A 27,738-nucleotide genomic window follows, 5' to 3' on the forward strand; every position below is an offset into this window, starting at 1 on the left:
AAATGCCATCGAAATAAATCGGACTTAAAAAATGTTTTTGTACAAAAATCTTTTTTTTTTCAATACCTTCTATTCTTTCAACCCCTATCATGCTTGCCGGGTATGTTTTTAAATTAGAGTGAGGAAGCGTTGTTTGAACAAAAAGTTGCTTTCTCTCGTTTGGTTATTTTTTGCTAAGATGCTGCAATTTGACTTTCATTTTTAATGTTTTTCAATTTTTAATTTTTCCCCAAAAAATGGTTTTGCCAATCCATTCGTAGTTCATTCTTGGTCTAGTTTTTTTTAGTCAGTGAATTGTTTCTAGTCTTTGAATTGTTTCAGGACTTGTCCTGCTATTTTTTTTACATCATTGAACAAAAGTTTGTTTCGCTTTACCTCAGTTTGTCGTTTTTTCGACACTGCAGGAAATGTTTTTGACTTCTACAGAATAGTTTCTTTCTCCGCTCATTCTGCTCAAAGTGTTTTTTGACAGCAGTTAACGGGATGAACCCTTGGAAACGGGATAAACCTTTTATGCCCAATTCCAGATGCACGCTACTTGAACTTTTTTCTTATAAGTCTTAGTTACCATCTCTAATGCCTATTGGTTTTGATAGTAATCCTTGTATCATCTCAACAAAAAGCAGGAGTATGTCTAACAGCAGTTGAATGACATCAAAATAGTTCGCTTTTTAAAATTTTTCTGGTACATCTATCAATTTTTCCTTTTTCTGTCAATCTGCATCAGGGTTATTGGCATCAATGGCAGCTATTATCCGGTAATCTGTCGGGTGCGTTTTTTATTGCAAAATTTCTCTTGATCGTTTTCTTTGAGAAACTTCTTTCGATTTCACTTCGTTAGTGATTTTTTCGCGCTTTATCTTGTGAGCTCTGAGTGTTTGAATTGCGTGCATTCAGAAATTAAGTCACGCCAAAATAAAAACGACTGTGAGCGATGAAATTTGAAAAGGCGTGTGGCGTAGAGGTTAATTTCCTGGACTCGCCAGTCGTTCAAGAGCAATTCAGCGGAAGTTTGTTTAGCTGTTCGATTTCTGGTGGTATTTTATACTTTTCTGGCACATTTTTGATCAGAAGCGTTGTTACAGTTTTGCAATACATTTTGTAGTTCATGATAAAGTTTTTAGGACTATGCTAAGTAGGTCCACGAGGGATTGCAGATATCATCAATCAAAATGACCGTCCCTAAGTGAATTGCGAGTAAAAGTGGTCTTTTTAATTGTTCTCAAACGAAGTTTGTAGCAATTATGTTAGTCCTGTCGGTCTTTTTCATGCGATTTTTCGCTTGACCAATTTTTCGTCTCATGCTTTTTGCATTTTCTTCCTTAAAAACGGGATAAACAGGTAGCGCCCAGCGGGCATTAAGTTCTCTTGAGAGCCTTTCAGCTCTGTGTTAGCTCAAACTGTTTTGGAGACTTATTCTTATGGTATGAAGGGCGGTTCTTATAGGTTGAAGACCCCTCCACGCCCGCTGTGACACCCCCTCCCCCCCCGTTTCTAACTGCTAACGAACAACCGCTCGCTAAAAACACGTAAATTTATACTATGTTGCACAATCTTTTTAGGCTTTTTGAAAATTTTTAACCTCTTTTGATTTTTATTAGCCCTAGGTGTCAGGGAACCTCCTCTATTTTTTAATAATAGGACACTGCATTGTTTCTAGTGGTAATGGAATGGTTTCAACATTTTAACATCAATTTTAGCGTTTTTTTACAAAACGTGCAATTTTTTTTTTCTGTTTCAGGTCTTTCCAGACCGAGGGGCCAAAAAACCTCCTAAGGGGTTTAATAAAAAGTTAACTGACAAAATTTTTTGGCCATGGATTAGTTTTTAAACTTTTTAATATCACAAGTTTTAGCAATTTTTTTTTATAAAACTTGCATTTTTAAGTTTTTTGAAATTTTGTCATTTTTTTAGATTTCTCTAGCCTCAAGAGCCAACGAACTTTTTCTAGGGTTTGATAATATGTTACTGCATAGTTTATAGAAGTACTGGAATGTTTTTCATGATTAATATCACGAATTTAAGCAATTTTATGTATTTTCATTTCTTCTTGTTTGAATTTTTTCCGACACCGGGGCCCTGGGACCTCCTCTAAGGTTTGATAATAAGCTACTGCATAGTTTCTAAAGATAATGGAATGGTGATCAATTTTTTTAACTTAAGTTTTAGGAATTTTTGGATTTTAAAAATTTTAAATTTCAAATTTTGGGAAAATTTTATCATGTTCCAAGTGCATGGATCTTTATGAGGCAGTGAAACTATTGCAAGCTTAGAACAGGAGTACTGGATAGTCTCTTAGGATAATGAAATGGATCTTAAGATGTTAATATCTTGATTTCTAGCAAGATTTGGTTAAAATTTACAATTGTTTCCAAAATTTTTCAATATTTTTATTCCTTTTCTGAGTTTAACGACCATTACTGGCCGCCAACGAAACGTTTTAGGTCTTGGAGATGGGTTACCTGATAGAGCTTGTTTTTGAACCTGTTTTACTGCGAAGATGTAAATTTTTGTTTTTAATTTTGCCTTTTTTCAGTTTTCTATATTCTATATGATTTATTTACTAACAAGGCTAGAAAACTAGAAGTCGCAGCGTCAAATCCCATCATGAAAACTATTCCTATCTCTCTTTCTCTCTTGGTAGGTTACGTTTTCTTTCCTGCTCTTTCTCGTTCACGTTTCATTTTTCCTCTCTCTCTCTCTCTAACGTTATCTTTCTCTCTCTCTCTCTCTCTCTCTCTCTCTCTCTCTCTCTTTGTTGATGCTGCTGTTATGTGGCGTAATGTCATCATCTCTGATCCTCATTAACAATAAGTTATAGTAGAAATATTTGTATCATAAATGACTTAACAGCAATTTTGAGGAAGTCGTTGTTAATTGCTCTCAAATGCAATTTGTAGCAAATATAATGATCCTGTTGGTCTCTTTTTTGCAATTTTTCAGTTGGCCGATTTTTCGTCTGACCCATTTGATTTTCGTCTTAATAAACGGGATAAAGATGTAGCGCCCAATTTGAATAAAGTTCTCTTAGAGTTCTCTGTTGTGAAGGGCGGTTCTTAGAAATTGATCCCACACCCCCACCCACATCCACCGCCCCCACCCACCCACCGCCCCCAATCCACTTTTGCACCCCCGCTGCGCTCACCTTACGCCCCTTCAATTAATCTAAAGCTGGCTTCACTAAACCGTTGCTAGTTACTGACGAAGCCAACCGCTCGCCGGTTGTTTGAGAGCAGTTCGCCCGACGTTAGTCGGTTATGTTATGCATTATTGTCTTACTAGTCCTCGAATTGATTATTTACGCCCTTGTAGTGCAATTGTGAGATCAGAATGATGGTGTTTGCAGGCGTACGCACAGTATGACCAAGAGATTGGATACTGTCAGGGCTTCACTTACATAGCAGCAGTGCTGTTACTCCACATGCCAGAAGAACAGGCATTCTGTGTCTTTGTCAGACTCATGGGACTATTCAAGCTACGCGAATTGTACAAACAGGTGAGCAATCTAAGGATAAACTCACTGATTTATGAAAAATACGGTGCCGATAGACAAAATTTGACTAGTTTGGAGAATTTAATAAAAATTATCAGGTTGATTGACAAACTGATTGATTTATGGAGAATAGGTTGATTGACAAAAAGTGTATGCGAAGAGGACAAACACTGTAAAGACTTCTCATTTGTTGTATTTCGGCCACCTACACTTGTGTGGAGCTTGTATGCACTACTACTCCGACACCAACATGCTATAGAGCTGTACAACGAGTCTTTATATAAAAAGTAACAGGTTGATAGCCAATACGACCACCTTCTAATCGTAAGGAGCATCTTTGGAACGGAGCAGAATAAATCAAAAATTAATCCACAAAAAAGATGTATTTGTTAACAGGACTTCTATGAGTTGAAGCTGAAATGGTACCAGCTGGACAATTTAGTGAAGGACCACATTCCCACTCTGTATTACCACTTCCAGTCAATCGGACTCAAGTCACACATGTTCTCATCCCAGTGGTTCCTCACTCTATACACAGCCAAGTTCCCTCTCTACCTTGTCTACAGGATATACGACATCATATTCAGTGAAGTATGTCTGACAAAAATTACATTATAATAGGGAATACTGATTGCCGGTACCTAGAGTTCAGTGACAAACAGTAATGATTCAGAGCAATTTCAGAGAAATTTGAAGTTTTTGTACTGATTCAGAAGGATTTCAGAACCAACTGTGAAGTTCTTTCTGAGTTTCTTTGAAACAGAGAAAAATTCAGAGAAAATATTCTGTTTTCTTCTAAATTAGAAGATAATTCAGAATGAATAGCTGAAATAGCTCTGAATCAGACAAATTCAGTGCAAAATGTGACCTGAATTAGAATCTGACTCAGTACTGAATTCGGCTGAGAGATAGGTACGGGTGGTTAATTGATCTGAAGCAAAGTAATATTTGCTCCGTTTTTAAAGGATTTTAGGCCTTTTCGGGACAGAAGTGGCAATACTTAATTAATATCCGTTTATTATCCGTGTCATTAATATCCGTTTAGCATGACTTTCGTGGTGAAAAAGCCCTACGTTAACCGTGGAAACTAGTTTAAAAAAATTGAAAATTTTGTCAGGAATGCTCCCGAATAGGCACGTATTGCTCCTTTAATGCGAGTTAATGCTGTTTGAGATATAAAATTCTAATTTTTTGCAATTCCTGTTCGGACTGCAACATCATATGCCGTAAAATTGTGTATAATTACGATTAAAAATTGTGAAAATTGTCTGTAAAAATTGCGATTATTGTTAGAATGTCAAAAGCAAAAGTGAAAAGTCCCTCTTATTAAGGTTAGGTGGTCAGATCGGGGGCCACAAAGCGACTCCTATATACATGGAGAAGTTCTAGAAAAGAAAATGTAATTTGCGCATGAGATAAGCTTGAGATAGCTTGACAAGGTCTTTAAAACAAATGCTATTCTAAAATGCGCAGTGCTAGCCAGAACCCTAACGTGATTGTTGCGAAGTCATAGTAAGCATTAAAAGAAGCAATATTGTTGTCATTAATTGTAATTGCGCTCGAACGAAGTTTGAAGCAATTATTGTAAACACGTTGGTCTTTTTTAATGCAAAACTTTTACTTGACACTTTTTGCGCTTTTGTTCTAGAACATCCTTTGACCCATAAAACATTTCTAAATTACACCCCCTCTAAATTAAGCTGACACGGGCCTATCGTTCGAGAGCAAATCATCCGAAAGTCAAGTCGGTTTATGTTCGTTAGTGAAGTTAAGATAAAAAATCAAGTGTATATCGATTTATCTAAAATATCAAGAAATTGTTTCTGCGGCGCTTAAAAAAATTGCTGTTAATGACGAATCAATTATAAATGCGTTTCAGGGCCTAGCATTCCTGTTAAACATTGCTCTCGCTCTTTTGAGAGAGGCGAGCGATGAGCTGTGTCGGAAATCATTTGAAGAGTGCAACACTTACATCAAGGCTAACATCCCAAGAAAGTACAGAGAACCACCCGCTGCTGAAGAGCTCATCCGCAAGGCCTTGCAGATGAAGGTTAGCTCTTCTACTCTATCTACTATATTAGATGTTTAATAGCCGCCTCAGCTTCGTAGCCGGCTATTATAGCGCGCCTATTTTTTACAATTCAAAGAATTTGAATTGTATGGGGGCGCTGTCTTTTTACGACTCGAGTTTTGGAGGAGTCTTTTTTTTTAATCAGTGTAGTTGGAAAAAAATTTGAAGCAGGAAATGAAACGCGTGAAAAATTTTGAGTGGTTTGGGTGCTGAACAAAATAGAAGAGTGGAGCAAAAAGAGAGTGGTTTTTTGTTCATTCCGCTATTTTCGAGAGAGCCAGAAATTGAGGTGTGAAAAAATTTCTGTGAGCGACAGAAATTTTGAGTTCACGTGCGGCTTTTTAAAAACATTTTTTGTTTATTTTCTGGTTTAGAAGTTTGATTATGATATTGTACTATTTTTAGGGTTGTTTTGATAAGGGTTTTTAGGTTTCTGGTCAATGATATTAGTTTTATACCATTTTGCAGGCTTATTTTAATTTTTTTTGCATTTTGTTTTTTTTTATACTGCTATGTATGGGATTTGAATAGACGCATATTAGTTATGGTGTTCTGAGATACCAAGTGGTTGCAGTTTTGTTGGTATTCATTGGTATTTGGAAATTAATATGAATTTTATGATAAGTCGGAGGTTTTTAATGTATTTTGCTGATTTTCGGGCTGATTTTTGCGTTTTTTGACGATTTTTTTGTTTTACTGGCTCAAATGGGTATTGAAGAAACCCCTTCTACTTGAGAAAATTTAAAGTTTTACATATGTGGTTTTTGTAAGTACCAGTTGTTTTGATGAAGTTATTTTGGCAGAAATAGTTTTTTCGGGATCTCAATTTATAACAAAATTTGATCAGATTTTTTATCATATTTTAACAGATTTGATTTTATTGTTTTTACTTTTTTGTTTCATGACTTTGTTTCAAGATAATCATAAATTAGTGAAGGCACGTTTTGTTTGATGAGTAGTTGGATGGCTGTTTAACTGGATTTTCTCATTCGAGTCGTTTCCGGAATTCTCCCGGCTATGTTTTGTTAAAGATCTGTGCACACATTTTCATGATTTTCGAAGTCAAATTGGAGTAGTGATTTTGGTCACACCGAAACAGGAAATGGAGCGAAAAAGCAAGTGGTTTTGCGGCGTGAATTTTTTTCGCTCTACTTTTAAAGTAGAGTGAGAAAACGGTGTTTGAACAAAAATTCTCTTTCTCGCTAGTGGTTTTTAATAGCCGCCTTCAAAAATCTTTTTTTTCACTATCTTTTATTCTTTCAATCCATATCATGCTTATTGGAATCAACGGCGGCTATTTTCCGGCAATCTGCCGTGTATGTTTTTGTTCACATGCGGCAATTTCACTTTGATTTTACTGTTTTTTCAATTTTTTGGATAGTTTTTCTAAACGGTTTTCCCAATCCATTCATAGTCCGTTCTAGGTCTAGTTTTCTGTTCAGTCGATGAGAATTCTTTGAATTGTACGTTGGGACTTGTCCTGCAATGTTTTTTTATTTCGTTGTCGCGATTTTTGTTACAACCATATGACGTCACAACCACTTGAAATTTGCTTTTTGTTCATTCGTTCATGCAATTTCAATTGAATTGCGTGTGTGACGTAATTTTTCGCTCTTAGTGGAGCGAGTTTTTTTTGTTCATGCGCGTGATTAAATTTTTGGTCACCTTTGACTTACCTCACTCTCAAAAATAACTTCCTCACTTTGAAATTGACTTTTATTTACTTGTGGTTATTTGAGAGCAGTTATTTGAGACTTGTCCGGTTTTGTTTTTTTTAAGATCTGTTCACACATTTTCATGATTTCGGAAGTCAATTTGGAGTATTGGTTTTGGGCACACCGAAACAGGAAGTGGAGCGAAAAAAGGATTGGTTTTGCGGCGTGACATTTTTTCACTCTGATTTTAAAGTAGAGTGAGGAAACGGTGTTCGTTCTAATGTGCTGTGGTGTTGCAGTGTCAAAATGGCTTATTTAAATTTTTAGCTTTTTTAAATTCACGATGAAAGTGAAGTTTAGTATTTAGCTGTCTTCTGTTTTGTTTTTTTTCCCACACGACCTATTTACAAGTTTCAGCTCTATCTGTTAGTTCTTATTTAATCATTGTTTTGCCAAGCGTTCACATGTGCATTAGGAAATTACTGAAAGCTTGGTCTCTAAATCGGGGAAGTATTGTCTAGTTTCTGTATCTTCTGCTCTCAACACTTTGCTTATTATTGTTAGTCTTTTCGTTCTTACGTGGCAACTGCGTCGCAAATGGCTGCATCTGACCTTAATTGGAAGACTTAGGTTAAACTGCAGTAATCAGTGCTCTTATTAATTACTCTCAAACGAAGTTTCAGCAATTATATTATTCCTGTGGTCTTTTTTATGCGATTCTTCGCTTGACCGATCTTTCTGACGCTTTTATTTTTGGTCCTCAAAATGGGGATAAACAGGTAGCGATCGGTGGGCATTAAGTGACTGAGCAGATATCTTAGAGACCTACGCATTAGTAGTCTCCGAAAAAATGTAACTCAAGTATGCGATTCACTAAAACTTCTGATGACATATAGATTCATGTTGCGATAAGCGGTTTGTTCTTAATCTTCTTAGTTTACCTTCTTAGTCACGCCCCCTGAGAGGGCCACTCTGCTCCCTCCCCCTAATTCTACCGAAGAGAGTCGCCCGCTGGCCACTACCGAAGAGAGTCGCCGTCTAGTTTAGAGCAATTGGTCCGGCGTTAGTCTGTCATATTTAAAAGTTAACGATCGTTAATTATGTTTGTTACATTTTTTTGCTGCTTTTTTTTAAAATTTATCTGATGTGAGCTTATGTTAAACAATAATATTGAATTAAGTAAAAATAAACTCAGCACCAGAAGGGACAGGCAACGAGGCCGTCAGGCCAGCAAAAAAAACCTGCCCTAAGAGAATTATGATTAATATTGATCATTTAAAGACATTTAAATTAAATACAACAATTTACTGCAGATGAAAAAAAAATCCTAACGTTGCATATAAACAAATTAAGTTTATGACAATTTAATCTTGCATTAAAAAAATAATAATATCTTACGGCAAAAAGACACTTGGCAAACATATTCTAAGACTGGTTTCAAGTACATTTAAACATAAAAAAAAATTCAGTCCAAAAAAAATTAAAATATATCTGCAAATGCGACATCAACTAAGAGGAAAAAAATACAAGTATTCATACACACTTTTATTTTCACTAAAATAAGACCCGGTAACCACGACTTTCTCATCGCATATCTGGACCATTAACGGCATTTAAAATTCTTCTAAATAACCAGAAACCTTCTAAATAACCTTCTTCTAAATAAATGCTTATATTCTGTACCCGAGGTTGACTGCTTTTTAACTACTAGCAGACCGTTTAAAGTACTTATTGTAGTCGGGTGTCTTTTTAGGCAACGTTTTTGCTTGGCTGTTTTGACTTTTTGATGTTTGAAGTTTTTGAGTTTTGCGTGATCTAAAGTGCTCTCATTCATTATCTTAGCAGTTGATGTCCAATTGGCTGCTTTTTACTGCTAAATGTCACATGAAAAGTGTGTCAAAGTTGCTTTCAGTTTGTCATTTTCGCAAATTAGTAAAAGTCGGTTGTAAAAATCGTTGTTTCTTTCTGTAGGTCCAAAATTGTTCCATTTTTTGTCAGCGATTTTTCAATAGCGGATATAACGGAGAGTTATTTTGTCATCTTTTATGTGTTCATATTTGCAGTTTCACTTCGATAGATTGTCCATTGGTGTGTTTGTATTTACAACGGGATTTCTCAAACTTGTATGCATGTGGTCGATTTTGATTTCTCCGCTATCTTGACCCGATTTTTGTTCTATGGGCTTCATTAGAGGTCAATTGTAAATTTTGCTGCAAATGATAGAGCAAAATTTATTTGCCGGCATCATCCTCTATGAGAGAGGCGTTTCAATCGAAAGGAAGGCAATCAACTTGCATCTTTTCTTCGTATTTGTTTTCCATACCACCGGATCTGAAGGAATTCTATCTATTTTAAAACGATTTTACCGGCTGTTTACAACAAAATTTTACTCTGTCGGAAAGACTGAAAACGCCTGTCTCGGTGATTAGTCAGAACTCCCTCTGTATGTATAAAAATTGTTTAGATCAACCCGAAGAAACTGTCCCTGTATGCAAAAGAGTACCATGAACTGGTGCAGAGAGAAGAGAGACTCAAAGATCCAATGGAGAGACTTAAAGTAAGTACAAGTTTGATAAAAATTTCGGCCATATTTGCAACCGAATATAAATATAACATTACAATAATCGATTAACATTAACCTTCACCTCAAAGATTTAGTAAAATGACGCGAGGGGGGGGGGTTACACACGAAGCCTTGTTACAAGGCGTGAGGCGGACTAGGATTTATGTTCTAACTTATTAAGAGAATCAATTCAGACGTTCTGTTATTAATCGAACAAGTCAAAAACTGAAGTTGAACGGGAAACTAAGGAGAGCAACTAAGAAATGAAAAAACTTCAAATAGGCGGGGGGAAAAGCATACTCCTATTGGGTAGGCGATTTTCACGTGCTTTTCACTGAGTTCATTGCAAACTAAGTGTATTTACAAAAAGAAAGTTGAGCTGCCTCGAGATTTTGGTGCCTGGCTAATTTATATTCTTGATACTGTATTGAAATTACCACACACTTTTTGTCGCTATCGAGAATTTATCGAAATCCGAGGTCAAGCAGAGTGGTCGAATATCTCTGAAAGGGCGAGATGAACACAGTGTAGTGTGGGAATGTGCTATCTGTGTTACATAGTGCCATAACATTTTATGACATTTCATATTTCGTAACGGGCGCCATGAAAACAGAATCGATCTAAACTTCGAGTTTTATGAGAGATCACGTTGGGTCATTTCAGCTGGAGCAGCAGGAAAGTCACTCTAAAATCATGGCATTAGAGGCAGAGGCAGTGAACTTGGCGAACGAGTTGGTCAATGCCAAGATGGACTCACAGCGCAAACTAGAGACAGTCGAGGAGAAAGTGGTCCACATTCAGGCTATGTTCGAAAAAACACACCACGAGTTGGCTGAGATGCAAGAGCAGAAACAAAACTTAGAGGCACAAGTTGAAGAGGTTGGTTGTTGCACGTTAACACACAGGCATTTTTCTCCCAACATTTTTTATAGCTGCGAAGCTGTAAGCTGAGCGTAGCTATATTGCGGTGCTCTTGGTTTTTTTTACAATTCAAAGAATCTGAATTGTATTGGGGCGCTGTCTTTTTACGACTCGAAGAGGAGTATTGGAGAAGTCCTTTTTTAAAATCAATTTTATTGGAGTGATTTTCGAAGCGGGAAATGAAACGCGTGAAAAAATTTGGAGTGATTTTGGTGCTGAACAAAAAAGAAGAGCGGAGCGAAAAGAGAGTGGTTTTTGTTCATACCTCTGTTTTTGAGAGAGCGAGAAATTGATGTGTGAAAAAATTTTCTCTAAGCGAGCGAAATTTTTTTGTTCACGTGCGGCATTTTAAAGCAGTTTTATTTCATTTATTTCGGTTAAGAGGTTTGGTTATGATTTTGTTTTAATTTTAGGCTGGTTTCAGTAGTTGTGTGAAGGTTTCTGGAAATTCATATGAATTTTATGATAATTCGGAGGTTTTTAATGTATTTTGCTGATTTTCGGGCTAATTTTTGCTTTTTTTACGATTATTTTGTTTTACTGGCTCAAATGGGTATTGAAGAAACCCCTTCTACTTGAGAAAATTTATGATAACATTTAATTGCAGTTTTGTGTTAAGAATCTTTTTTTTTGTTGAGAAATATGACAAAAAAATGGCGAAAATTGGAACTATTTTTCTTAATTTTTTGCAGTTTTTCGTTTTTTTTCTGTTTTTAGCTAAGTTTCTTTGCCTATTGTGACTTGCCTATTGTTTTGCGAACATCTGGGTACCCTATTGGCTGAAGAGAATTTTTCTTTGGATTTATATGGTTTTTGAAATATTAAAAAATTTAGTAACATTTTCCAGTTTTTCAGTGAAAGTTGTTTTTAAGAGCTTTTTTCATAATTTATCCTAAAGTTTTACATATGTGGTTTTTGTAAGTACCAGTTGTTTTGATGAAGTTATTTTGGCAGAGATAGTTTTTTCGGGATCGCAATTTATAACAAAATTTGATCAGATTTTTTATCATATTTTAACAGATTTGATTTTATTGTTTTTACTTTTTTGTTTCATGACTTTGTTTCAAGATAATCATAAATTAGTGAAGGCACGTTTTGTTTGATGAGTAGTTGGATGGCTGTTTAACTGGAGTTTCACTTCGAGTCGTTTCCGGAATTCTTCCCGCTATGTTTTTTTTTTTTAAGATCTGTTCACAAATTTTCATGATTTTTGAAGTCAAATTGGAGTAGTGATTTTGGTCACGCCGAAACAGGAAATGGGGCGAAAAAGCGAGTGGTGTTGCGGCGTGAAATTTTTTCGCTCTAAATTTAAAGTAGAGTGAGAAAACGGTGTTTGAACAAAAATTGGCTTTCTCGCTAATGGTTTTTTCACATGCGGCAATTTCACTTTGATTTTTACAGTTTTTTCTATTTTTTTTGGATCGGATTTTCGAAATGGTTTTTCCAATCCATTTATAGTCCGTTTTAGGTCTAGTTTTTTTAGTCAATGAAAATGCTTTGAATTGTACGTCAGGACTTGTCCTGCTATGTTTTTTCTTGTTTCGTCGTCTGACGCTCTTTTTCGTTTTACATTTGTTCATCAACATTACAACAACATGTACATTACAACAACATACAGCAAAGCTGAAAGTCAAATTTTCTGAATTACTTCTTCCTCTCACTAACGGCATTTGCGCGCATGACGTCATTTCTCACTCGCTTTAGCAAAAGTGTTTAGGTTATTTGCGTGATTAGATTTTGATCATACTCGACTTACCTCACTCAATAAAATGACTTTTGCACTTTAAAACTTAAGTTTAATTTGAATTTGTTTAAGGTCAAAGGAACTCCTATGTGCAGTAAAGGTCCCTAATAAGAGGCTTCTGCGGAATGAAATTTTAACAAGCTTTTTTAATTTATCGCTGAATGTTTTTCACCTAGTTTTTTGAGCGGCGTCGATTTTTTCAATTTAGATCGGTATCTGTTTTTATCTCTATTATATGGCACGCAGGTCTATTCTTTCGCAGCTATTCCGGCAATCTGCCGGCTATGTTAAAATATATTTTTTTTCTCTACCCGACTTCCCTGCGTTCATTCGTGTTTTTTGAATGCTTGACATTACTCAGGTGCTTTTATTTTGGTTTGGGATATCGGTCTGGGTATGTATGCTTGACCAATTGACCACAAGCTTCAATGAAATCTAAGCTTCCTTTTGGGGTTTTAAAAGCTATAAATAGAGGACCCAATTAAGATACGCAACCGTGGTCTACCCGATTGAATTCGAATCCAAGCTCGATAAATTGCGAAAATGTCGTAGTTCAAAAAATAGCAAAGTTACACTCGATTTATTTTTCAATTTAGATCTGTATCTGTTTCATCTCTATTATATGGCACGCAGGTCTTTTTTCGCAGCTATTCCGGCAATCTGCCGGCTATGTTATTTTATGCTCATATGCCAGAGGGTTATCTCACTTGACTTTAAGATGAGTTCAATAATGTGAGCAGTAGTAGAAGTTGTCGAAGAAGCTCAACTGGGGGCGTCAGCCTTTCAGTTCAGTAGTTCGAACTTGTTTGAGGATATTTTGAATGCGAGCATGAATCTGATTTAATCTACGCTCGTTGCGACAACAACGGATGCATATCTTGTCGTTGAAATAACACGTTAACGCCCATCTAATTAAAACTACGAAATCTGCTTAATTAGACTGCGAGTTTATCACACTTTTTACCAGCACTGTACCTATATAAACAGTGGCGAAAAAGAGTAATAACTAGTCGCGGGAACAGTGCGATAAAGTTCTGACACTGATGTAATCGCAACGAGAGTGGATTCAAACATCAATCATTATGGGGGATGGGATATTAGGGGAAAGCCAATTTTTGTAGCCATCAGGCAAAAATTTTCAAACTAACTTTTTGTGTGGAAATTAGGTGAAAACTCTTATGGATGGTACTTCAAAATTTGGCTGACGCTACAAAGTACTCCAGTGTACCTAACAATTTTGTTAACTTGATAATGGCTTTCAAAACACAGAAAAATGTTTTTAAATATTAAAAATTTGCAGAATTTCGATTTATTTCTATCCCACAGCTGTGCCAACTTTTTTCTCGAAGTTACATTCGTCACATAGCTGTAAACTTAAGAATTAAGCAATTGTTTTTGAAAAAGAAATAATTTGTGGTCTCTTTCCATAGGAAATTTTCCTCTTCTCGGATAATTCCGAATGGTGTGAAAATAACATAATTTTACATAAATTTCATCATCTCTTATGTTACGACAATTTTAATTGACACTTGAGTACTTAATAGCATCATGCGGATTTTGAACTACTTTCTTCAAGTGTTTTAAGTGGTTTTCGCCTAATTTCCCAAGTGTTCTAAGTGGTTTTCGCCTAATTTCCACAAAAATTGAAATTTTTTGCCAAATGGCTACAATAATTGGCGCTGCCTAATCGAGCTTTCGCTTATTATCCTACGCCCGCATTACTACACGGTTGTTAGCGCACTGTTGAAGTTTTCAACAACTCGGCTTCGCCTCGGAGTTGCCTAACTATTCTTTTAGCCATTTAGCAAAATCTCTAACTGCATTAACGAGTTTCTTATCAAGTGGTTGACCGTTTTTGTCCTCGTTTTAAAAAATTATCTGAAGTATTCAGATAATTTTGCCAGCTACGGCCCTGTCTTGTGTTTGAACAAGTAGACAGAGTGAATCTGTATTTTATTCACAGTAGCCAATTTTAAAATTTAATCTTCCAAAATTCTGCATGGTATTTTTTTCTTACATTTTGCAAGATAAACTTTCTTAGGGAATTTTAATTAACAAATGAGTATGTTCACGCCCGATTACCGTACGATACCCAAATGCGTTGTTTTGACTTTTTGATAGAAAAAACATATTTGAGAGGATATAGTTACACGCTTCAAAATCTGAGTTCAGACGATAGAGTAGTCAAAAATTACCAAAAAATAGCATCAGAAGATTGAAGCGAAATTTATTTGCTTTTATCTCCTGCAAATATATTCTTGTGTATGCTGATGCATGAAGTATTGCTGTCAAATATCTCAAAGCGAAATTATTCAACTTTCGATTTTTTGCGCGCAGTGTAACCGGAATCCGGTTCCTGAAATTTCATTACGGTATGATTTTTTGTCATTGAAAACTTGAAATGCATACGTGGACAGAATCAGATCTAGCATTTACTAATCAAATTGTAGATGGTTTTTAATGGCCACCTCAGCTTCTCTGTCGGCTATTATAGCGCTCCTAATTTTTAATTGCTCTCAAACGAATTAAAGCAATTATATTAGTCCTGTCGGTCTTTTTTATGCAATTTTTCGTCTGACGCTTTTGACTTTTCGTCCTCAGAAACTGGTTAAACAGGTAGCGTCCAGCGGGCATTAAGTGCTCATTGAGCTTTTTAGCTCTAATTCGGCTCAAACTGTTTCGGATACTTATACTTATGGTGTGAAGGGCGGAAGAGAGGTTGAAGAGACCCCCACTGTTGACCCCCCCGCAACTATTGCCCCAACCGCGCTGTTGCCCCCCATTCTACTGTCGCCCACCCCCTCCCTCTCCGTCAGCCCCCCCCCCCCCCCCCGTTGCACCCGTTCGAACAACCGATTGCTAAAAACACGCAATTTTATACTAATTTTAACAATTTTTTTTCAAGCTTTCTGACAATGTTTGTCATTTTTGAGTTTTTTAGCCCTAGCTGTCAAGGAGACTCATCTAGGTTTTTATAATAGGTTACTGCATAGTTTCTAGTGGTAGTGGAATGGTTTCAACATTTTAACATCACGAATTTTAGCTTTTTTTGACAAATTTTTTTTATTTTTTTTGACATTTGATTTCAAGTTTTTACAGACCCATTGGCCAGAAAACCTTCTTAAGGGTTTAATAATAAGTCACTGCAAAATCTTCAATGTACATTGAATAGTTCTAAGTTTTATTGTCATAAATTTAAGCAATTTTTTGATAACATTTTCAATTTTTTTTCAAGTTTTTTGTGAAAATTTTTCGTCGGTTTTTAGTTTTCTCCCGCCTCAAGAACCGAAGACCATAGGTTACTGTACAGTTTCTGAATCTAATGGAATGTTTCTCAAGATTTCAATACCATGAATTTAAGCATTTTTTTTAGAATATTTGCAATTTTTTAAAAAAATTATTAAATATTTATTGCCTTTCTTCAGGTTTTTCAGCCTAACAGAAAATCTCCGTTAGGGTTTGATAATAAGTTGTAAGAAAATGTTCTTTGCCCCTGGATTAGTTTTCAACTTTTATCACAAATTTTAGCTGTTATTAATGCAACTCTCAACTTTTTAAGTTTTATGATATTTTTGGTCATTTTTTATGTATTATCAGTCTCAAGTTCCACTTAACGTCCTCTAGGGTTCGATTATAGGTTACTGCATAGCTTCTAGATGTAATGGAATGTTCTTCAAGATTTTAATATCAGCAATTTAAAAAAAAAATTTCTCAAGTTTTTCAGGTTTTTTTTAATCTTTTTGAATTTTTTTAATCATTTTCTCCGGCACCAGGGTCCTTGGGACCTCCTTCAAGGTTTGATGGTAAGCTGTCGCGTAGTTTTTATAGTTAATGGAATTTTTTCGGTATTTTAATGACTCCAGCTTCACCAATGTTTTGGTAAAATTTAATTTTTTTCAAATTTTCGGAAAGCTTTTATGTTTATGGATCTTTATGAGCCAGTGAAATTATTTAAATCTTGAAATAGGGATACTGGTTAGTCTCTTGAGATAATGAAATGGTTTTGAGGATTTTATTATGAAGATTAATTTTGTCCTTTTTTGAGTTTAACGATAATTACTGGCCATCGACGCTTTTCAAGTCTTTCAGATTGGTTTTTGACATAACTCCAGAGACAAAAAGTAGTTTTGAACATTTTCTTGAAGCTTTTCTTTTAAATTTTGCAATATTTTTCAAATTTTTTAAATATCAGTTTTTTGATTTATTCACTAACAAGGAAAGAAAACTAAAAGTTGAAAAGTCAAATCAAGCTAAAGTTAGCCTCACTAAACCGTGGCTAGCTACTGACAAAGCCAACCGCTCGCCGGTCGTTTGAGAGCAATTCGCCCGACGTTAGTCGGTTGTTTTTTAAATCGTTGAATAAAAATTTTTCTTTTCACATTAGTTCACAGCTTGTTCAACATTTTGCGTGAAATCTTTTTGACTTATCTTGGCTAGTTTCACTCTTCCCTCATTCTGCTAATAGTGTTTTTGGACAGCAGTTGCGAAGCATTGAAATTCAAAATGAACAGAATCAGTATCAAAAAACTAAATCCGAAATAGAAATGGGATAAACCCATATTTTAGATGCCCTTTACTCAAACTTTGTGCTTAGTTTCCATCTCTAATGCTTATTGGTTTTGATACTAGCACCCGTGTGATCTCACTACGCAACAGGAGTACGTTCAGCTCCAAAATGACATCAAAGTAGTTGGCACTTTAAAATTGTTTACAAAAATCATTTTTCACTTGTTTTTTCTCTTCTTTCAATCCCAATCTTTATTATGGGAATCAATGGCAGCTATTTTCCAGCAATCTGCCGGGTATGTTTTATATTGTGATGTAATTTCTGCGAAAATGATTTCGTCGAATCCAGTCACCTTAATAATAGAAGCTGTCAGCTTCTCAACGGCTATTATATAGGTACTCTCCTTTTTTTAATGTGGATTTACTTTTTGATCACGTTTTTCGTTTTACAGTCGATGTCCACGTTTGACGCGTGATTTACCTCATTTTACGTTTCAACTTTCTAGATTTTAATTTTGAGCGCGCATTTAACGAAATCTGAATACGGTTTTTGTCAAAAGAGCAAATTAAAAAGAAACCGGATAAACATTTAAAGGCCGTTACTTAAGTCATAATGCATTAGGTTATCAAAGTTCATTAAAGCGATCGCTAGTCAACATTAGTTTTAAGCTCTATAGCTTTCAGCTTAGAAGTTGAATTAAGTATGCTTTTAGAATGTAACAGAAACTGCATCGAATTAGAACACTTTTTGAAACTTAGAGAAAATTTCTGTCATTTTCGATCTCCTTATTCTTTTCTCTTTCAATCCCGATGTGCGGCAAGCGCGTCAACGGTGGCTCTTTACCGGAAATCTGTCGGCTATGTTGTTCTATGAACTGATATTGCTAGTAAATGATAGCAATATAAATAAATTGCAAAACATAGAGGGGGCGCAAACGGAAAAGATCGTTGAACGCGATTTGAACATTTTTTTTGCTTTTAAGAACTGGTCTCCTTACTTCGTTCAGCAATTTTATTTATTCCTGGTGGTCTTTTTCTGCGGTTTCCTGTACTTCCAATTTTTTGAGACTTTCTTTCTAGGCTTCTTCATTTCTGTGTGTTAATTTGTTCTATTCAGACTTAGTTTCATGCAGCTTTAGTTAATCAGTGGTAGTTTACTGTTGTACATCCAATAGAATGCTCCAAAGTGATGAGAATTTCTATTGTTGTAGAGTTGTGTCCAATAGAAAGCACTTGAATTATTCTAGTTAACCCGCACACTCCTGCAGTTGCTTTTAATTGTTATTAGCCTCTCAACAGGTATTTTTTAAGAACTGTCTAAGTTTGTAGCAATTAAATTAGTCCTGTCGGTCTTTTTTTTCGATGATGTTGTATGAATTCCAAAACTGTATGGTATACTGTTGTAAAGATTTTAGTTTATTGTTTGGTGCTTTTTTAATGTTGACAGTACTCATTTTCAAATCGATTCTGATTTTTGACAATTTTTTCATTCTGTTTCTCATTGGTTTCTGTAAAGTTAGTGTGTGCATTCTAAGAAACATGCGTTGTATCTCTAGTTATCTATTTTTTGTATTAATCATTAGCTTTGAGAATGAAATTGTTTTAATTAATTTTCAGATAAATTTAGTCAGATAATTTTTGTTTATTTTTCTGTATCTAGTGTCCTATGCTTTGTTTTCTGTCAAAGTTTGATGCTGCTGCACAAATGCTTATATTGGGTTCATCAGTTAATACAATTGTTTGGATTGTTGTTTCTTCGACTAGAAGAGGAGTATTTGTATTACACATGTTTTCCTACATTAACCTCGTTTTCTGCGTGTTGATTTGTTTTTTAACGTTGAGCTTTAGCAGCAGCTTAGTTGTTAAAATTCAAGGTGAAAAGGTTTTTTCTATTTTTTGATCCCATATAAATCCATTATGCCTAATTACCTATGAAACCCAGGAGATTAATTTGAAATAGTCCACGACATCGCCTCAAACTTAAAATAAAATTTTTTCGGCTGCGTATTGCGAGTTTGCACAGATTTTAGAACGTTGCCGAGAACGATTTTTTAAGTAGTTTTGTCTGTTTGTTTTTGCTTCTGAACAGCAGGAGCGTTAGTTTATAGCTTTTTGTATATAATGACGGTTTTATTGGAGCAAAAGCCAGCAAAAAATTGTTGACGTTTCAAGAATTGTTGTCTTAGTCGTCTGTGATACCACTTTGGACGACTAACTTGACTTTCTTATTTTGTAGACTTTTAGCGAGGTGAGGAATATTGTTTTTTAATGCAATCTACGTTTCTTGAGACCATTGAGGTTCAAGATTTTGACTCCAACTGAAAGTCTACAGAGTGCAGGTAATGTAAGACCAAAACGTTAATTGCTGCTTTTTTTTAAAAAAAAAAAACGGGCATAGTGGGCTTAGGAAATAAGCTCATATGTAAAAATGGGATAAGCTGATATACGAAAATGAGGACATTTTCATCTGTTTTTGGTCCATATATCCATAGTAGTGGCTTCTGTTCAGATTGTTACTTAAATTTAGATAGTAACCATCATGCAGATGTGTTTGTTGCCATGCTTTTCATTGTTTGAAATGGAATCGCTATTTCAGAAGAAAAGCCGACTGAAGCGGCAAAAGAAGGTGTCGATTTCATCAGTGAGCGTAATTAAACAATAAAACATTTGCTGTTGTTTTTGTTCAAACCTAACTGGCTTCTAATCTGTCTAGTGTTAAAATCTGTTTACCACCAATTAGCTGTTTTTTTTACAACGATGTCTAAAAACATGAGAAAATATGCTTTCGGTGCAGCTGTAATTCAACATTGTCTCAATTGAGAAACCAAAGTTGGGAAAATGATTTCATTCTATGTTTAGTTAACTTTGGTAATGTAGAGTTAAACATTCTGATTATAATGTAAACTGTGTTTTATGGTGGGGTTTTAAATAGGTTATTTGGGTTAAATCACCCCCGCTTTATCAAGCTTTTGCTGGCTGTGGTTTGCTTCTTTCAATATTTAATGCAATACTGATGTAAGTCGTGCGGGTATTTATATGATGACACTATTCGAGGTCGAACTTTTGAATTCATCTTGTAATAGGTTAAATTACGTAAGTTGAATTCAAATGTTTGGCCCACGTTATTGTCATCATAAAAGATTGGCTGTATTGAGATTGGCGTGAATTTGTGCTCAGCTAGGTTACGAGACAAAAGTTAATATAAACTCTCGTCCATGATTAATAATAGCCGCCGTCAGCCTCTCAAACGGCTATTATTTAGGCGTCTCATTTTTTTTCAATTCAAAGAATTTGATATGTAATGGGGCGCTGTTTTATTAGAGGCACAAAGTTAGCTTTAATAGTCCTTCAGGTGCTTAGAGTGGTGCAGCTGCTGGGATGGCCTTAATTTAAGGTTAAAAGGCCATTTTTAGGAGTTTTTAGGCTCAAAAATGTGGAATTTTTCATGTTTTTTTTTGTGATTTTGAATTTTTTGTTTGATTAGTCTTAGGTTGAAGCTTTTAAACGTTGATGAGATCTTTTGCGAGACGAAAATTATTTGTTATGACCATTTTATGAGCTATAAGTTTGGTACTACAAACACAAACACGCAAAATGATACTAATTTTCACAATTTTTTTCAAGTTTTTTTTAAAAAAAAAGTGTTTGTCATTTTTTGACTTTTCCCAGCCTCAGGGGCCAGAGAATCTCCTTTAAGGTTTGATAATAGGACACTATATAGTTTCTAGTAACAATAGCATTTTTTTTATGAAATCTGCAATTTTAAGTTTCTAAAATTTTTGTCAATTTCCGAATTTTGTCCAGTCTGAAGTGCCAGAAAACCTATTCCACGATTTGATAAGGAAATACTGCATGTTCGTTAGTGTCCATGGAATTGTTTTCAACAATGTAACATGTCGAGTTTTGGAAATTTTTTGATAAAACCTTGCAAGTTTTTTGAAAATATTGTCATAAGATTTTCTTGCCTCAGTAGCCAGGTGTCGTCCTCCAGGGTTTGAAAGTATGTCAGTGCATAGTTTCACGGGGGGCAGTAGAATGGCAACATTTTAATAGACCGAATTTCTATTTTTTGGAATTTGAAATTTCAAAAATTTTTGCCTCGCGATCTTCGAGCCAATGAATTTTTTAAGGCTTGGAAATGGGTTACTGTATAGACTCTAGAATCACAGAAATGATTCTGAAGGTATTAATATCACGGTTAGCATTTTCTGAGTTCATCGATCTTCAATGGCCAATTATTTTTTTCACTTCTTGCAGATATAATACTTGGCCGAAAAGCTAAAAATTGGTTTTAAACATTTTTTTGAAATAGGTATTTAAAGGGATTAATTTTTGCCTTCGGGGTAAACGCGTCAAGAGTTTTAGCAATGAGTATATTTTTGTTGTTCGATTGTTTTAGTTTCTCAACTTTTTGATGATTTTGTTTGTGTTTCGACTGGCATTGTTCAATTGATCTGCTGATCAGGTAAAGTACTTCTAATTTTTTCATTCAATTCTTTAGATTGTTTTTCAGGACTTGTCCTGCTATGTTTTTTTTTCAAAATTCTCTTTACCTTTTGATCGCATATTTGGTTTTACAGAAGTCACGATTTTCACGTTTGACTTCTGGCTTACTTCACTCACTGTTTCAACTGAATGGATTTTAAATTCTTTCATGTATTGAATTACGCGATATAGTGAATAGGGTCAAAGTCAGAATAGCAAAATCAAAAGAAACGGGAAAAACCTATAAAGCCCGGTCATTTAGTCATAGTGCATTATGTTGTCAAAGTTCATCAGAGCGATTGCTAGCTGAAATTATTATTAAGCTTAGTGGCTTTCAGTTCAGAAGCCGAATTAGGTATAATTTTAGAATCTATCTGAAACTGCCCGCCCAATACGATATTTTTTAAAACTGAGGGAAAAAAGTCCTTCAATTTTTATATCTTCTTTCTTTTTCTGTTTCAATCCCGATTTGCGTCAAGCGCGTCTTATAAGAGTTGAGCAGAAGTTAGAAAGTAGTTAACCATGAATGTTCAGCAAATAAAGGCAATTTGATAAAGGCAGGAATACTGAAAATGCAGGAAGAAAGATCTTGTTTTTGGAAATCGCTGGCACAATTTTTTTTTGCGTTTTTCTCCAATGATGCGATGAACAATATACAACAAACACGTTGGAGCTCAATAATCATTTTGAATGATTTGCCCAAGAAGTTAAAACGTGACGATTAAACGAGTTTTGTTTATGAAATTAAATTGACACTAGCAAAGTTTGTCTTAAATTTTTTTAGTTCTTTTTTGTTTCTGAAAGTAGGGATATACTTGAAGTTTGTTTGGTTCTGCTTTTAAGAATGTATTAAAGTTGATTTCTGTTTTTTCGGCCAAAAGATGTCTGGCTTTAAAGGTGTAGGTCCAGTTATTTTTTTATACTGATGTGAAGAAATAATCTTATTTGAAATAAAAATAATGAAATAAAGATCTTTATCTGTGCTTGTTTCTTAGTTTGTCCAAGAACGGCGATGCGCGGGGTTGAAAGGTTTTGCGAGCGTGCGCACTTTACTGAGCCTTCTTGTTTGTAGTTTCCACAACGGTTTTTATAGCCTAATAAGAGCTGACTCTAACCTTTTTGCACTAGTATTTGATTTCGAGGTTTTGAAAATGTAGTGACAACTGGCTATATGCTACAGGTGAGCGGGTACAGTTTCAAAAAATCTTTGCACTTTGTGAAAATGAAACATGAAGCAGATCTGTTGTGATGTGATGAGAAATTGTGATTAATTGCTCTTGAACGAAGTTCATAGCAATTATTGTAAACGTGTGTCTTTTTTTATGCAAAATTTTCGCTTGACAGTTTTGACTTTTCGAGTGACTTTTACGCGCTTGAATTTTTGCGTTTCGCTTGATCTAAAATTCTCTCTCAATCACAATTTCAAGCAGCTGAACTCAATTGGCGGCAATTTAATACTAAAAGTCAAATGAAAAGTGCGCCGAAACTGGTGCCATTTTTTATATTAAATCCTAATAGTGGTATATGTTAACCTCTAACGTAGTTATTTGAAGCCAACTATTGAAGTTTTTAGTCCCATTTAGGCTCCCTCTCCATTTAGCCTGCAATCCATTAGAGCTCCCGCTAGTCGTTCGAGAGCAATTCTTCCGACGTCTAGTCGGTTATGTTTTGGGTTAAGATTTGAAATTATTCAGTTATGATATTCTGCAGATGGGACCCCGTGCTCAATTTTTTTTCCTTCAGCAGTCTGGGTATTTTGCTCTTATAATGACCTCATAAGAATTGGGACTATCCGTAGCATTTTTCATATACCATTAAAAAGGCTTAAAATACAAGTTAACAGAGTAACAAAGTTAACAAAGAATATAAGGTCATATTCCACCCTAAGGGGAAGGGAGGTGGTTAGGAATTAGTTCCAAAAAATCAAGTATTAAGAGTTTTTGGAAGTAAGTTAGCACCATGGACCACTGTTGTGTTATTTCAGTTGAAGCAGCTTGTGACGAGTAAGTCAAATGATACTAACCAACAGAGGGACATTGTGGCAGAGTACAGGAAGTTGTGTTCACGACTTGAACAGGAGAGAGATACCCAGACTGATCTGGTTGCCAAACTGAAAGTAAGCAAACCAACAAAAGTTTTTTGTCTTAGAAATACAACAATTTACGTCGTAGTCTGTCGATGTTTTTAGGAGGTTCGTTCACATTATAGCCCCCTAACTGACTTGCCTTTTTTTGTGCGCCGCTAATTACCTACCGCAAATTTACTTCAGTTCTGTGGCTTTTTTTGAGGCGGGCCTGTGAAGGGAAAGAGCAACCAGTTGTTGTGTGCCGTGGTTTAGGCAAAAATTGCGGTCTATTCAGTTATAGCCCCCCTCCGGTTGTCATCGACCGCCTCGAATACTTCTAGATGGCGATCGGTACTCTGTGGCGATAAAATGCCAGAAGTTTCTATATAGCTCACTCCATGAACTTTCGTCATTTTCAGAATCGCAAGTTCGTTTTTCAAACAATAATACATGGCTCTACAGAAGTTACTGTGAGGTTCTTCCTTAACATCTCTTATCTGTACGCTGTTCTCAATTAATGGCAGAAGTTTTCAATGATTTAATCAGAGTGGCGTAACCTATACTAGTACCCTTGAAGAAGTCAAATGTATGTTTACAGGAAACGCTGTCACAGTGCCAAAGTTGTAAAGACTCGTGCAACGATCTAATCTCGTCACAAGAATCACGATCCTCCCACGTAGCAAATGGATCTACCAACTCAGCCCAAAGCCACTCTCAGAACCCAGACGCCTCTCAAACATCAGAATCAGATTCTTTAGCTATGGAACAGGAACTGGCTCTGACAAAGTTGCGTTTAGTCGAAGAACAGAGCCACAATCAGCAATTAGAACACGAAGTTGCCGAATTGAAACAAATGGTGTCGGCTATGAGCGCGTCGGCCAATCAGAGCGCGTCTTCAGCGGCCCAATGGCTGTTGAAAAGAACGCCAAATTTCTTGTCTCGCAATTCTGTTCCGAATAGCTCAACACCCAATGCTCATAATAGCCATCATCATGATATCACTTGACTGTAATTTTAACTAGCTTAGTTTTGCTGTGAAATTCGATTATATTTGCGCCATTGTGTTGCGTTGCAGCTTTGCTGTTTCCTCCCCAGTTATTTTTGATAGTATTTCAAATTAAAAGAACGCATTTGCGTTTTTAATCCTATTGAAAATGTAGAAAGAGCATTGAAGCCATAGTAGAACGTTACAACTTCTCCGCAAAAATTGATCAAAATAAAAATTATGGGGAAACAGGACTCTTCGATTTGTTTCAGCGGCTATTTTTTCCTCGTCATAGCCAACTTCCATCCCAAATGGTTTAAAATGTCGACTGGTGAATTAAATCATAGCCCTGTATTTTGGGCATTCTTGATTGCAGATGGGCTCTTGTTCTTCAACTCTTACTTCGAATTTTTTAATACCAAGTAAGTCTTTGAGCTCTCAAATTTTAGCCAGTCCATTATGTAAGTAAATATATTCATTCAAAAGGTAACTATTTTGACTCTATAGGGTGTGTGGGTCCGCTATGACATAGAGAAGCTATTTTTGTTTGCAAATGAATACTAATCAAGCCATTTTCTCTCCCTGACATGTCAGTGTTGTTAGTTCATCCACTCCTAATGTAAAAGACTGTAAAATATCTATTTGATAGAATAAGCGCATCTTACTTAGTAGCAACATAGAAGTATATTATTATATGTCAATGAAAATGAGGAATGTTTATTTTCCATTCTAATGTACAATAATAATCAATCCTTCCCTCGATTGACAATTAAACAGTTACTACAAATTGTGCGATAGAGCTATGCTATTCAGTAATTTAGAATTAGTGATTCTATTTTCTTCCTTTTCATATGTATAGTTTGTATTTAATTGCTCTCCAACAAAATTTGCAGTGATTTTATTAGTCCTCATGGTCTTTTTACGATTTTTCGTACTGCCGACTTTTTATCGTGTAGTTTTTTTTTGTCTGACCATCTTGCTTTGCGTCCTCAAAAACGGGATAGACAGGTAAAGCCCAGGGCATTTAGTTCTCCTAGAGTTTTACGATTTACCAGTCTCTATGTTTGTGATTCACTGAAACTGTCGATGAGACATAAACTCAAGGTGTGAAAGGATGATTCCTACAGACTAGACTAAAAAGTACGTGGTTATCCTTCACTTTTGTTTGTCGTTTGTTCAATAGCCGCCGTCAGCCTCTATTATTTAGAAGCTCTCCTTTTTTACAATTCAAAGAATTTGAATTGTATTGGGGCGCTGTCTTTTTTTAAGATCTGTTCACACATTTTCATGATTTTTGAAGTCAAATTGAAGTAGTGTTTTTGGTCACGCCGAAACAGGAAGTGGAACGAAAAAGCAAGTGGTTTTGCGGTGTGAAATTTTTTCGGTTTAATTTTAAAGTATCCTATTTGTTTCTAAATGGTTTTTCCAAATCCATTCATAGTTCATTCTAGGCCTAATTTATTGTTTGAACCGAATTTCCATTTCTTGCTAGTGCTTTTTTGTTCACATGCGGCATTTTGACGTTGATTTTGTTTTTATTTTTTACCAGATTTTTTTGAAATGGTTTTCCCAATTCACTCATAGTCCGTTCTAGGTCTAGTTGTTTGTTTGTTTAGTCAATGAGAATTCTTTGAATTGTACATCAGGACTTGTCGTTCTATGTTTTGTTATTCGCTTTACCTTTTCATCACGTTCTTCGTTTTACATAAGTAATGACTTTCACGTTTGACTTCTGACTTACCTCACGCACTGTTTCAACTGAATGGTTTTTAAATCCATTCACTCAATGAATTACGCAAGATAGTGAATACAGTGAAGGTCAAAAGAGCCAAATCAAAAGAGATGGGATAAGCAGATAAAGCCCGGTCTGTAAGTCATTGAGAAATAGGTTATCAAAGTTCATTAGAGTGTTCGCTACCTAACATTGATATTCAGCTTATTAGCTGAATTATGTACAGTTTTAGAATCTAACTGAAACTGCACACCCAATCAGAACACTTTTTTGACACTTAGGAAGTCTGTCAATTTTTATCTGCTTTTCTGTTTAAATCCCGATGTGCATCAAGCGTGTCAACGGCGGCTATTTTCGGCAATCTGCCGGCTATGTTTTAGTTTCGTTTTGCTTGATGTTAAAATTTTTATAATGCTGGTTGTTTTTCATTGCTGAAATTTGTCGAAATGACACATCATCGCTGCTTGTGTCGATTTCAAAGTATTGAGTTGAGTTGAGTAAAGTTGTTACATGAGGACCCGTGGCTAGTTCAAAAACCAGCAAAAATTGTTTAATTTCTTTCGGACAAAATTTGGAGCAGTTATTGTAGTGGTGTCGGTCTTTTTTTATGCAAATTTTTCATTCGAATGTTGTAAACATTTCTTATTCTAGAAATTTTCTTCTCATTCATTTCTCTCTCATTCACAATTTAAAGCAGTTGAACTCCGTTTGTGGAAGTTTACTACTAAATGGGGCCTATATAAGTTCTAATAACCAGTTAGCATCAAACAATCGTTTTTGCTCACGTGTTAAGGGCCAACGACTTCAGTTGAATGGGCGTATCTTCAAATAATTGCTCTCAAACAAGGCGAAGCCAGCTGCTCGTTTGAGAGCAATTCGCCCGAAGTTGGTCGATTTATGTTTGAAACACTGACTCTTACTTTACTATCTCAAGTTTTGTTGAATGTCAACGTATGATACCTCAAATGAAGTCTTCAATTTTTAAGTCAATTGTACGCTCAATGATATTTGTTAGCTTTGTTACAATAATTGTGCAACTGGCAACTTCAATCATGGATTCACAAATAGTTTATTCGTATCGTCTTTTGACCATCAATGTTGGGCACAAGTAAGTTTTTTTTGCTTATTAAGAACCCGTAGAATGTTTCAGGAGTCTTCAGGCTATGTTCTCAATTGCGTGAGTTATCAGGCTAATGATGGGCTTTCGAGCATTAATAAAACTTCTGAATTCTTTTTTTGAATTTACTTTTGATATTCATCCTCGAATTTAAGTTCAAACAATTAATCCTGCATATTAATTAGCTGTAAAATTTTCGTATATATCCTTCTTGAACCGTTTTTTCTTGTTTTCATTTTACTGATCCTTAAGATGTTTGATTTCAACTTCGATCTAAACTGCTGCAAATTTCAATTTCACGGCCTTTGCTTTTCTCTAATTTTTATTAAGAGGTCAATATTTGGACTTGATCATTGTTTTCATTGTGACTTGATCACGTGTTGATCATTGTGAGTTCAACC

General features: G+C 35.4%; 1 protein-coding gene across 1 annotated transcript in view; it reads left to right on the plus strand.

Annotated features, from left to right (window-relative positions):
- LOC142345601 (rab GTPase-activating protein 1-like) overlaps positions 1-24,658 on the plus strand; it is a 48,461-nt gene extending 23,803 nt beyond the window's left edge. The window contains exons 7-14 of the mRNA XM_075397733.1: positions 3,347-3,496; positions 3,890-4,084; positions 5,373-5,543; positions 9,684-9,776; positions 10,446-10,661; positions 19,550-19,594; positions 23,423-23,554; positions 24,102-24,658. Coding sequence (XP_075253848.1) covers positions 3,347-3,496; positions 3,890-4,084; positions 5,373-5,543; positions 9,684-9,776; positions 10,446-10,661; positions 19,550-19,594; positions 23,423-23,554; positions 24,102-24,509 — 1,410 coding nt within the window. The 3' untranslated portion in view covers positions 24,510-24,658. The remainder of the gene's footprint in view (positions 1-3,346; positions 3,497-3,889; positions 4,085-5,372; positions 5,544-9,683; positions 9,777-10,445; positions 10,662-19,549; positions 19,595-23,422; positions 23,555-24,101) is intronic.
- Positions 24,659-27,738: the final 3,080 nt, after the last annotated feature.

This window comes from Convolutriloba macropyga, chromosome 9 (genome assembly GCF_964194025.1).
Source record: "Convolutriloba macropyga chromosome 9, txConMacr16.3, whole genome shotgun sequence".
Taxonomy (NCBI): Eukaryota; Metazoa; Xenacoelomorpha; order Acoela; family Convolutidae; genus Convolutriloba; species Convolutriloba macropyga.